The 11,874-nt window shown below is 44.1% G+C and overlaps 2 protein-coding genes across 2 annotated transcripts; one reads left to right on the top strand and one right to left on the bottom strand.

Annotated features, from left to right (window-relative positions):
• The first annotated feature begins 3,626 nt into the window (after positions 1 to 3,626).
• On the top strand, positions 3,627 to 9,414 carry LOC101071907 (zinc finger protein 17-like). The gene is made up of 9 exons (XM_011613170.2): positions 3,627 to 3,926; positions 4,402 to 4,604; positions 4,692 to 4,781; positions 4,978 to 5,070; positions 5,218 to 5,328; positions 6,098 to 6,221; positions 6,305 to 7,325; positions 7,585 to 7,634; positions 7,938 to 9,414. The coding sequence occupies exons 1-9, from the start codon at positions 3,893 to 3,895 to the stop codon at positions 9,173 to 9,175; spliced, it is 2,964 nt and encodes a 987-aa protein (XP_011611472.2). The 5' UTR covers positions 3,627 to 3,892; the 3' UTR covers positions 9,176 to 9,414.
• Positions 9,404 to 11,738, bottom strand: apex1 (APEX nuclease (multifunctional DNA repair enzyme) 1). The gene is made up of 5 exons (XM_003972656.3): positions 11,605 to 11,738; positions 10,962 to 11,102; positions 10,723 to 10,889; positions 10,450 to 10,642; positions 9,404 to 10,297 (listed from the first exon to the last, which is right to left on the bottom strand). Exons 2-5 carry the CDS (start codon positions 11,029 to 11,031, stop codon positions 9,783 to 9,785), a joined length of 945 nt encoding a protein of 314 aa, XP_003972705.1. The 5' UTR covers positions 11,032 to 11,102; positions 11,605 to 11,738; the 3' UTR covers positions 9,404 to 9,782.
• Between the last annotated feature and the right edge of the window lie 136 nt (positions 11,739 to 11,874).

The raw sequence follows: 11,874 nt of genomic DNA, 5'->3' as shown, positions 1-11,874 counted from the left end.
TTTATCCCGGTGACAAACGTTGACCTGTGCAAGGAAAATACCCAACAGATTTCAACATATTCCGCTTGTTTGTTCCAGAAATAAACAAGACACAGAGAACTTTTTATTTTTGAAATGACTAATCTTGTCCCTTCGCAAATCGACCTGAGACATTGCGGAGAAATGTCCGAGCAGAGGACAGTGTCCCCTAATGTCGGAGCTTGTTTTTTTTTTGTTTTTTTTGAGACAGTCATGTTTTCATGCTTTTTAGTGCACGTAACTCCCTCTGCCCCTCACAAGTACACAACTGACAACGGAAAAATCCATAACTTTAGTTATTGAGAAAAGGATTTTAATGTTTTGTTAATCAAAGTCTAAATATTTTAATCTTTTTATATGGTAAAAAGCTTGTTTCAATCCATGTCTCATTTGATTCCAATCTAATCATGACATAAAATCATCATCTAACATTATTGTACCAAGAGTACAGATACAATAAATATATTTAATATGTTCTTGCACTTGCCTCATCCGAATACAAACAACTTCTGGACAAACATGTGGTCCTTCTGCAACTTTCAAACATGGTGGATGAGGAGGAAACACAAAGCATGACAATCGTTTTTCTCTCTCTCCGTATTTCATTGTTTACAAAAAGCATCGAAGAGTGAGTGCTATGTTTACTCTTTACTCTCGGGGCAGCCATCTTTGAAAGCCAACTTGGGGATAGTGATGACTCTCTCTCTCTTTCCAAGAAGGAAATTCGACCTTGGGGGTCTTCCAACTGAATTTTTCAAATTGAGACTCAGAAATTCCGACCTCCAAGCATGAATGGAAGGTGACCCACGATCTTCTAACTTTGTATTACTACTGTACTGTATTGTATTGTACTACCAAGTCAGTAACTAACATCATTTAAGAGACTACTACTCTACACTGATGACAATTACTGTAATCTAATCTCCCTGTAAATTTCCTTAAACTTTCTGCCTGCCCTTAGTTTCGTGAATAAAGCATCAGAACCATTGGCTTCTTAATGTATTCCGACCAATAGTCCGTCCCAGATCCTGTTAGTCTTACAAACTCAGACCTCTCTTTCCAAATACCTTTTGCCACCTCAACCAGCAGTCCTTTCACTGAGTGTTATCCTTGAACATCGGTCCTTCAGGCTGGATTAAATGCAACCTAAGAAGATCACTGCCACTACTGCCACCCTGGCAAACCTGATGGCACTGCTTAAGCGCCAAGTACGCATGGCACTTCATTCTGTAGAACTGCAGCCCGCTCAGGCATCAACAGCCAATCCTGTGATAATGCCGGAACCGGCTGCAGTCCTGTAATACCTGTACGGCACTCTTTAGTGCATGTCATCGCCTCTATAACTCTGACCAATACACTACAGGCAACATTGTCTCTTTCCTCACAATTCCCTAGTAGTCCAACATTGCCAAATGGCTTACACTTTAACCGGCCTTCTGCTAATCCTGTAGAGTAGTTTACCAACCTGCTTGTAGCTGTGGCCATGGATTCCCCCGACCTTCCCTGCCAGGGACAGAACATACACTCAACAGAACTTGAGTAAATAAGATTTCAAGCAGAACACATGTCTAGTCTGTATCAGACTGATACCCTCCGACCAGCTAGGATCAGCCCAACCCAAAGAGAAGCTACCGATTGTGCATTTCTATGTAGCTCAGAAAGTAAGCAGGGAGCAGTAAACTGTATTTGATTTAGATTTGAAGATTTGAAGCATCAATCACCTCTTTAAATAGTAAATTAGACATGATGTGATTTTCTCACAAACACACGTAGCAAGAGAAAAACATTGATGTTTCAATGTAAAGAAGATAGGAGCTGAAAGAGGTTAGGAACTACAGTCAAAGTAACTAAAAAAAATCTTTAACTCCATCTGATCCAAATGGCAAACAAAGGGTTAAGAAAATGTTTGGTTATAGGAACAGCAACCAACCCCCTCCGGTAGTGAAAGGGACTTATCTCTCACCTGGGGTCCATTGGCGCTGCAGCATTAACCGATAACGATTTTCTCAAAAATGTGAAGTGCCTTTGACAAATGAATACCTTGCCCCACTCAGACACTAACTCAAACGAAGACGAAAAAGCTCTTTAGAGTAATGGCACTTGGCACCCCACGCTATGCCCCACTTCTTTGCCAACAATATGATGATCATAGGATCTGAGAGATTTTGATTAACAAGGAGTTTGGATCATAAAGCAACCTATTATGCTATGTAACCTTGAATTACTACCGTACTGTACATTCTGACAGACAGCCTATCCTAGATGCTGTTCGTCAGAAGAACTCAGACCCCTCTTTCCAACCACTTTGATTCTTTAACTGGAATCTTCAATAAGCCAATTGATAATTTTTTTAATCGTCTAAATAACAATGGAAAGGGGCCTGCAGCAAATGTTTAGGTGGAGTTACATAGTAACACCCATTTTGGCCAGTACAGCTTGTAATTGTCTTTGTTATCAGCAAAGGTTTTCAATTCTTGAGAGATTCTTGCCATTCTTTCTTCAAAATGTCTGAGATACCTCAGGCAAATCTTCTTAGAGGTCTTTTGCTGCTGTTTGGATTTGCTTTTCTAGCAATTACAAGTACTCTAATAGTTTTATTAGTCTTTGCTTGAGCTCCACTGTTGCAGTTAACCGTTATTACAGCTTTAGAAATGGCTTCATTTCATTCCTTGAGTCAGTTGGTTTCCTCCAGCAGATAAACCAACCAACTCATAGCTTCAATCACACCCTAGATCCAGTTCTGACTTATGGTGTTGAGGTAGAACATGTGTCAGTGTTCCCTCAGAACCCAGTCCTGTCAGACCATTCTTTGATCACTTTTACATTTATGATTAAGGATTCTTCTATGCTCAGAGCACAGTCTGACTATAGCAGATGTCTTTCAGATAATGCTGTAGCTAAGTTTAAGGAAGTGATCCCTGTGCTGATCCCAGGACCACCGTGTGCTTCTCCAGGGATCAGTCATTATAATTTTAGCCCTGCTGAGGTTGACTCTATTGCTGAAGGTGCAGCAACCTCACTGAGAATCACCCTTGATTCTGTTACCCCCCTGAAAAAGAAAATAGTAAATCAGAGGAGGTGTGCCCCCTGGTATAATTCACACATTAGGACCCTCAAGCAGAAAGTGCGAAGACTAGAAAGGAAGTGGCATTCTTGTAAAATAGACAGCTATGATGTAGCCTGGAAAGACTGTCTATTAGTTTACAAAAAGGCCCTCTGTAGGGCTAGAACAGCTTATTTCTCTTCTTTAATTGATAAAACAAGAACAACCTCACCAATAATCCTCCCAGCTGTGTTTTTATTTATATTCTTATTCTAAGTACAGCTCCCTTTGCTTTTTGCAAAAGGTTTCTGTGATTTTACTTGCATTCGTTCATGAGTGGCAGAACAATATTGGGCTGACTAAACTCGTTCAACCACGTTTTGAGTCTTTGATCAATTTATTTTTCAAATGTTGCTTCCCCAAAACCCATATTATAATCAGCTACATCATAATCACACAGCCATTAAAAAACATTTATAAAATATCAAAAGACAAATTAACAAACTACACACACTTTGCATCGACCATTTTCACTTAAAAACACACCCAGGAGGCACCAGAGGGTGGCGCTATCACTCCAAAGACTATAGTCTATCTCAAAGTATAGTAGCGAAGAAAAACTTGTCATACAAACATTTGTCTTATAGAATTTAACAACATATTTTCTGTAACTATGCAGCCTGCACGTTTGATCCCGTGTAGAAATTACAGTTTCTAGTTTTGCGTGGATGAACAATACTAAGGTTTTGTCAACTGTGCGTTTGTAGCAGACGGGCTGACAGCTGCTGAGCCAAAGCTAACCGATTCATTTCCCAACGCTGGTTTGTGACGATGGACTCGGGTGTTTTTGCTGCTCATTCCGGAGGTTTGCTTGCTTTAAAACTAATAACCGATTAAATGAACTTTGAGGAAACTTTTCAATTACCAGCAGCGAAGCTAACGTTGACTTTACTGACTGTAAAGTCTAGTTAGCTATGTCGCTGTGTTTCTCCATCCAACGTCAGCCTACGTTGCAGAACGCCGAGAATGCACATTTTATTATTAATGTCGCGCCCTAATTTATTGGAGAAAACGATAGCTAATTCGTTTTTAGCAACATTGGCGTGGTGTTATTGAACACGCACTCAGTGAGGTTGCATTCAAAGCACTCGACTTGCAGATGGAAGTTGGAGGATGGACAGATAAAACAGCGAAAATGTCTTTTAAATATATATACGTGTGTGTGTCACTAATAGGGAGAAGCGGTAGACAATTGATGCATGTTGACAATCATATCTTCAAACAGTAGTGAATGATGTTTCACCCTGATGAACACATATTGTCGTAATTCATTTTAACAGGTGGCAGGTTAGCTCTCCCCTCTTTACGGCTGCTTGCTCCACCTCTACAGCTTATGATGGCATCTATGTGGAAAGTTCTGAAGAAGCGAGATGTCCCGAACTACTGGACTTTAGCAGAATATGTCTCTTTGGTGGTGGACGTGGTCCCAGATATGCTCATGCACAAGCACAGACTGCAGCTGCTCCTTGGATTAAGAGCCAGGGTAGCTAGTCGCATATATGTGGCATCATGTTTTTTTCTCATAAAAGAACATTTTATGTATTTTTGTTGCTTTATTTCTCCTCATCAGTATATTCTGGAGTTGTGCCGAAATGACCTGATGGATCGTGACTTGATCTTGTCCCACCTGGAGAAAATCAAATCTTGTCCTCTGGTAAATGTGAGTATCAGAAATCTTGATTTGATTTCACACAAAACGATTCATATAGTTTTCAATGTTTGTGCCTCTTTGATCTGTAAACATACATGGTTTCCAGAATGAAATAACATGTACGACCTTGACAGGGCAATTCTCAAAGTCATAAAGGACGATGTGAAAAGTATTAACCAGTAATCTTATTATGATTAAACCAAAGGTGGATGAACCTGGACCTGACATAGTGGTTAACTTTGTCGAGCTCATCCACTCTCTGCTCAAAGACCCTGAAGCCAGGCAGGAGTTCTTCACGGTAACATTTTGCATATACAGTACATCTGGAAAACCACTTATCCTTAAAAAAAAAGACAATTATTTATTTGAAGATCTGTACTGGTAGAAGCTGCAGTACAAATGCCGCGAACCAAGCTAAGATAACACATGTTTGTTTCTTTTGCAGGAGGTTTTCCCTGTTGAATATGGAACTCAGTACGACAATGATTTGCAGACACTGTTTTCTGAGTTCATCTATCGCCTGAATCAGCTGCTGCCAGTTCCTGACATGGAGCAGGTGAGATGAGCCCTTTTCTTACAATTTATCCTCCTACACAAAGTAAGGTTTTGAAGGGAAAGTCCTCCCTTCGTGAATCAAAGTTGCTACTGTAAATCAAGAGTAACATGCTATTATTGAGTTTTATTTTTAAATGTCCTCACTGTCAGAAGGAAAGAACACTTTTACCTGTAGGACTAGAAGAAAAGAGCTCAAGAGGATCTTAAAGGAAAAAATAAATGGTCATGACTTTGAAGCAGGTTTTTGCTCTTTTGTATTATCAAATACGTGATCTTGTACATTTGCAAATCCAGCGTTAGACTTATCAATGATTCAGAGCAACCTCCATTATGCAAGAATCGCTCTGTCCTGTATGAGCGCTGGTGTCTGGATATGGAAAGTGTCAAAACCGTTAGTGGTGGGAATTCATTCCTGGTTATAAATGGAAGTGGAATTTTCTCATTTTTAAGGTTTAAGTTAGTGATCTTCAAATACTGTGCAGCTTAAACAAATAATGGAGGACTTTGTAGCTACGATATTATAGAAATAAGAAGGAAATATTCAGAATGAAAAAGAAGAAAGATAGAATTGAAATACATTTTCTACACCTTTCTATGAATTAGTCAGGCCTATTTGAGGAAACTAAAATGATCATTAATATTGCTCTTTAAATAGGTGCAAATACTCTTCAGATAAAAGCTGTTGAGGCAAACATCATCACAGCTAAGAACAGTCGTACCTATAACAGTCAAAATGAACAGTAAAAGAACTGTGTGATTACTCCTTCCAGACAGTTTCCTGGCTTGGAAATGACTGTTCCCCCTTAGGAGACTGTGAGCATTCAGTTTGTGAACCAGCAGATTTGACCAATTTACTCCGGCATCACAAAAATCTAGGACATTTGGAGCAGCATGGTAAGCAAACTAGTTAACCTTGTCCCCCCCCCCAATCAAGAAGAAACCTAGTGTCAGTAACTCATCATCTCTCTACTGTGCAGTTCCACCTTCCGGCATGGGCGAAGGGATCCTTTCCACCCTCTCCAGCAGACTAACAAAGCACGCACGCTCAGATCCTCAGCAAGGCCTGTCCGATGAGCACGCCGTGTCCTTTGTAGACGACGTAGCAGTTGAGATAATAACGGTAACGGATTACTCGGAGGTTGAGTTAAGCACGAGCGCCGATAAAGAGGACGTGAGGGTAGAAAACAGCGGCGAAGGAAGTGACATAAGCAACAGGGCTGAAGAGACGGCCGCAGCGCTTCCTCGTGAGCCCGCTGGCGTTGGAGAAGGAGAAGAAGCAGCTGCACAGAGTTTGATGGACTTTACCCTTCCGGGTAGCCAGGACTATTTAGCGTCTCCCCACCAAGCTTCCCTGGGGCCCCACGACTGCCTGGATTGCAAAAAGAAGTTCAAGTTTGCGTCGTCGCTGACCGCCCACAGGGTCATCCACACCGGCGAACGCCCTCACCGCTGCAGCAAATGCGGCCGATGCTTCTCCTTCAGGCAGTCCCTCGACCGCCACAGACACACGCACAAAACCGGCCGCAAGTACAGGTGCGCGTGCGGCGAGGCCTTCCGGTCTCTGCCGGCCTGCTCGCAACGCCAGCGGGAACAAGGGGACGCCGGCGTTCCCACGTGTCGGCAGCCGACGCCGGCCAGACGCCCGAAGAGTCCCGCCGATGACGATCCGAATGCAAACAGGTCTTCGGAGAGTCCCGCAGGTCACCAGGAGGTCGCAGGCGGTGGCCGTTCAGGCGAGGTTCCGGGACCGGATGGCGAGCTGTTGGTGAGCAACAGTAGTGAAGGGGAGCTTCGGAATGTCGGGGATCACGTCGCTGAGCACGCCGGCGCGGCCCCAGAACACAACCAAGAAGCCACGCCGGCCAAAGTCCGCACAAGCGGGCGTAAACGCAAACCAACCATGAAGATCCAGGTGCTGAACTTGGAGAAAGGCACTCAAAGATGGAAAAAGAGCGGCAAAACTGGCGGAGCGGAGCTGACGGATTTAACCTCTAGTTGGTGAGATTCTCTGCTCTCTTTAACCATATCCGTGTTTTATCCCTGTAGGATTAATCAGTACAGTGTAGTTATTAATATTTTGATCTTGAACTGGATGGCAGGAGATTGATGACATGAGGAAATAGGAACACTTTAATAGGTTAAAAATGCCTTAGTGGAAAAATAAGCGAAATTCAAGACTTAAATCAGAAATATTGTGTTATTTAGAGAAATATTAGTATTGGTGCAAGTTCCTTATTGTCACTTTTGTGTTTAACAGTGCAGAACATTCTTATGGGTCATCCATTGCTTCAACACAGGGTGTTGAAAGTAAGTATTCAGATAAATATTAACAAAGTCGAGCGTAGCAAATGCACCGTATAAAGTTTGGTCCACTTATTACGGAATCTGCTCGGTAATATTTAATACTAAATAGTTTTAAAGTGGAAACCAACACAGCTTTCTCCACATACCCTGGAAAACCTGGAAGATTGTTTCCAAACATGGAAAATGAAGGAAAGAAAGTCAAATGTTCTGCTTTTTGCGTTAAAATTTACGCACACGAGTGTACGACGTAACAATGATCGAGTGTACGGTAGTTTTTCATATATTTGAACTCTGAATCTTCTTTAGGGTTCTCGGCTGCTTTCTCCTGCCCAAAGTGTTCCCGTTGCTCCCCTGATGGGGTCCAGGTCGCGCCGGACGACGACAAGGTCCACTCTGAGACCGAGGACGAGAAGCTGTCCGTCACAGATGAAAAAGGACGTTTTGGTTGCCCGGACTGTGAGAAGAGCTTCAAGTTCCAGTCCCTCCTCAAAGCGCACCGGCGCATCCACACGGGCGAGCAGCCCTTCCTCTGTCTCCAGTGCGGCTGCAGGTTCTCCTTCAAACAGTCGCTGGAGAGGCACAAGCTGACCCACACGTCCGGCCGCAGCTACGATTGTCTCATCTGCGGAGGCTTCTTCAAGTCCCTCCTGGCTCTGAAAGAGCACAGCAGCTCCCACGTGGAGAACGGCGAGTACCTGTGCCGGGAATGCGGCCGGGCGTTTGCATGGAAGTCCGCGCTGGTGAGACACATCAAGACTCACGGAAAGGACGCGGACATGCCGGAGAGTTCCTATAAATGCCCTCATTGCCAGCAGGTTTTCAGCTCCGCCGGCTACCTCAACAAGCACCTCCTGAGCCACAAAGAGCGAGCGCACACCTGCAGCTGCGGGAAAAGCTTTAGCTACCGCGCGGCGCTCACGGCGCATCAGCGCACGCATCAAAAAGACCGGCCGCACGTTTGCGCGCAGTGCGGGAAAGGCTTCCTCTACAAGGGCGGCTTGTTGAGCCACATGAAGATCCACTCGGAGGAAAAGCCCTTCATGTGCTCCTTCTGCGGCAAGAGCTTCAAGAGGGAGCGCAACATGAAGAAGCACGAGCGCTGCCACACCAGGGAGAACGTCTTCTGCTGCTCGCAGTGCGACAAGAGCTTCGTTTACAAAGCCACGCTGACCAGACACGAGCTGACGCATTCGGGCGAGAGGCCGTTCCTCTGCTCCGACTGCGGGAAAGGGTTCTTCTCCCACGCCGAGCTCCTGAAGCACGAGCGCTTCCACACGGGTCACAAGCCCTTCCAGTGCCCCCACTGCGGCAAGAAGTTCACCCAGTCCTGCTACCTGACCATCCACCTGCGCTACCACACCGGAGTCAGGCCGTACTCGTGCACGGAGTGCGACAAGCGGTTCCTCAGCGCCAACCGCCTGAAGAGGCACCAGCGGATACACACGGGGGAGAAGCCCTACCTCTGCGGGGAATGCGGCAAAAGCTTCAGGCAGTCGTATAATCTGAAGATGCACCAGCGGACTCACATCGTGAAGCTGACATAATTGAGCCATCTGGAATATTTACCAATTTACCAAGAGAAACCCAGGTGAAAACTGGTAGGATAGAAAATCTGGCGTGAATGCAGCCCTGGAACAGTATTTGCCCCCCCCCCCCCTTGGATCACGTTGAAAGTTACATTTTGTTGATATTATACGGATTATTTTAATTGAACCAAGCAGAGGAATGTGTTCAGATCTTTAATGTCATTTCAGGTAATGAATAAAATATTGTTTCGCATTTACAAACCTTTTATTGCGGACTTGTTTCCCCGATAGAAAATGGGCTTTAACGTACTGGGGCGGTTACCGGCAGTTCACATTTAAAAAGGAGCTTATACATTTATAGTGTCAGAAATTTGCGCGTGTATCTTGAAGTTTACATAGCAATTTAAGCCAAATACAAACAGCATTATTATTTACTTTCTTTTTTTTTTTTACATTTTTGACCAGTATGAGGGTTTCATGTGAAAACAAACTAGGAAAAAACTGCTTCTGAACCTACTAAAAGAGAAAACATGGACAGTATCTTGCATGGTAATAAACCACTCACCTTTACACTCTCCCACACACTAAGTGTACTTTTACAGATGGGATACATAAGCGATAACCGCTACACTACGATGTGCAGAGTGATGGGGCAGTGGTCACTTCCCCTCACCTGGTTACGGATCTTACTGTCGCACAGGGCGGGCAACAAACTGCTGGACAGCACGAAGTAGTCGAGTCTCCAGCCCACGTTTTTGTCGCGAGCGTTCATCATGTAGGTCCAGAAGGAGTAGGCGTGGGTCTGCTCGGGGTACAGCTCGCGGAAGCTGTCCACGAAACCGGCTTCCAGCAGCTGGCTGAACCCCTCGCGCTCTTCGGCGGTGAACCCTGCGTTCTTCTTGTTTCCTTTGGGATTCTTCAAATCGATCTCCTGGTGGGCGACGTTGAGGTCGCCACACAGCACGACTGGCTTCTGTATGTCCAGCTCGCTGAGGTACGTCCGAAAGTCAACGTCCCACGTTTTGCGGTAATCCAGGCGCACAAGGCCTCTACCGGAATTGGGCACGTAGACGGTCACCAGGAAGAAGCTGGAAAACTCGGCTGTGATGACGCGACCCTCCTTGTCATGCTCCTCTTTGCCTGGAATGTTAATAAAATAACATTTAGATAGATTTTCAGTTGAATACTGAGGATGTCTTTACTCAAAACCATGAAAGGTGAATCAATAGATTAAATCTATCTGATGGTTGATTTGGAATATTGAGGTTATTTTTACAGTTGTCACCACTCACCAATGCCATATGTTACTTTGATGGGTTCAGTCTTGGAGAGCATGGCCACACCACTGTAACCCTCCTTGTCATCTGACCCAGCCCAGTACTTAAAAGGGTACTCGGGCATTGAGGTGATATCAGCAGGGAGAGACTTTTCTGCACACTTGGTCTCCTGGAGGCACAAAACATCTGGATTCTCCTCACGAACCCACTGCAAACGACAGCCGTGTATCAGAAAACAGAGGGAAAGAAAGTGCATTTTCGACGCCATCGTATTCTTCCAAAGCCTACATCCAAGCCCTTCTTTTTCACCCAGGCCCTCAGCCCGTCCACGTTCCATGAGGTGATCTTCATGTTGGCATCCCGTCCATCTTTGCTGGTCATTTTATCAGGAGGGTCCTCGTACAGTATCGGGGCCTCTGGTTCCTTTGTCTTCTTGGCTTTCTTTGGAGGAGTTGCTGGACATCACAGGGACACGGTTACGGTTTGGAAACTCAAAAGTTCAATTGCATCCTAATGTCAGAATCTACCTGAATCTGGGTCGTTCTCTCCAGCAGCGGCAGCCGTCGCTTCATCCTCTGCCTTCTTGCCTCTTCTCATGTTTGAACTGAGCCTGGATGCAAACACACCACGCACACACACAACACGCACACGCAGCAACACAGACGCCGCTGGGGAGGGGAGGGGGGGGGGGGGGGGGGGTAATCAAAATCGAGTAAAAGACAAACGGTGGTTATTCAAGTAATCATTAATGAGTTGACGTTCATGTGAAGACTTTGATATTGTTTAGTGGTGCTTAACAGTGCATAACAACTCTGGCTATGCAAGAGAAATCTAAAAAAATAAAATAAATATATATATATACGTATACTTCGTAGTTGGCGAAGTAGGACCACGTATACAAAGTTTAAAGCAGTGACAATGAAAATAATAGTCCAGTTTAAGGTTAAAAACAATAAATAATTGGATATTGGTGATTTAACCATGCTAACGCTAGCTTCCTCTTTGTGACAAAGGAGCAGAGCCAGCACGGCCTGCGCTACAAATGAATGAACTAGCAGCTTCTAATTAGCTACCTATATTTGGTTAATCACTGAATGCAAATGTAAATAAGTGCGCATTTGTTCAACCGACGGTGATGCTTTTTCGAAAAGGAAATGCAAATGGTCTTACTCGCACTGAAAAACAGGATGCAAAAATCAGTCCGTGTAGCTTTAGAGTCACTCCCACAGAAACACTCGCCTCTTAAACAGACTTCAAGCCATGTGGTTGTTGGCTGTGGCTTCTGTCTAGATTTGTGCCGGAATAAAATTCTACAAATAAAGCCCTTTATTTATATTGATTTTATTTAATTCATAGAAGTATATATTGATTTTTAAAAATAAATACATAAGTATTATTGGACCAATTTGTCAAGCAAAATGTTTTCAATTATTTGATTTG

This window comes from Takifugu rubripes, chromosome 18, assembly GCF_901000725.2.
Source record: "Takifugu rubripes chromosome 18, fTakRub1.2, whole genome shotgun sequence".
Lineage (NCBI taxonomy): Eukaryota > Metazoa > Chordata > Actinopteri > Tetraodontiformes > Tetraodontidae > Takifugu > Takifugu rubripes.
This window is presented reverse-complemented; position numbering and strand designations above follow the sequence as displayed.

What these genes read in the sequence shown, in the direction of transcription:
- LOC101071907 (XM_011613170.2), top strand. Translation starts at nt 3,893, where the DNA reads ATGGACTCGGGTGTTTTTGCTGCTCATTCCGGAG. An exon ending in TCCTTGGATTAAGAGCCAGG is followed by an intron (nt 4,605 to 4,691) that starts GTAGCTAGTCGC and finishes TCTCCTCATCAG; the next exon opens with TATATTCTGGAGTTGTGCCG. An exon ending in CCAGGCAGGAGTTCTTCACG is followed by an intron (nt 5,071 to 5,217) that starts GTAACATTTTGC and finishes TTTCTTTTGCAG; the next exon opens with GAGGTTTTCCCTGTTGAATA.
- apex1 (XM_003972656.3), bottom strand. Translation starts at nt 11,031, where the DNA reads ATGAGAAGAGGCAAGAAGGCAGAGGATGAAGCGACGGCTGCCGCTGCT. An exon ending in AGAGAACGACCCAGATTCAG is followed by an intron (nt 10,890 to 10,961) that starts GTAGATTCTGAC and finishes TGTGATGTCCAG; the next exon opens with CAACTCCTCCAAAGAAAGCC. An exon ending in CAAAGTAACATATGGCATTG is followed by an intron (nt 10,298 to 10,449) that starts GTGAGTGGTGAC and finishes TTAACATTCCAG; the next exon opens with GCAAAGAGGAGCATGACAAG.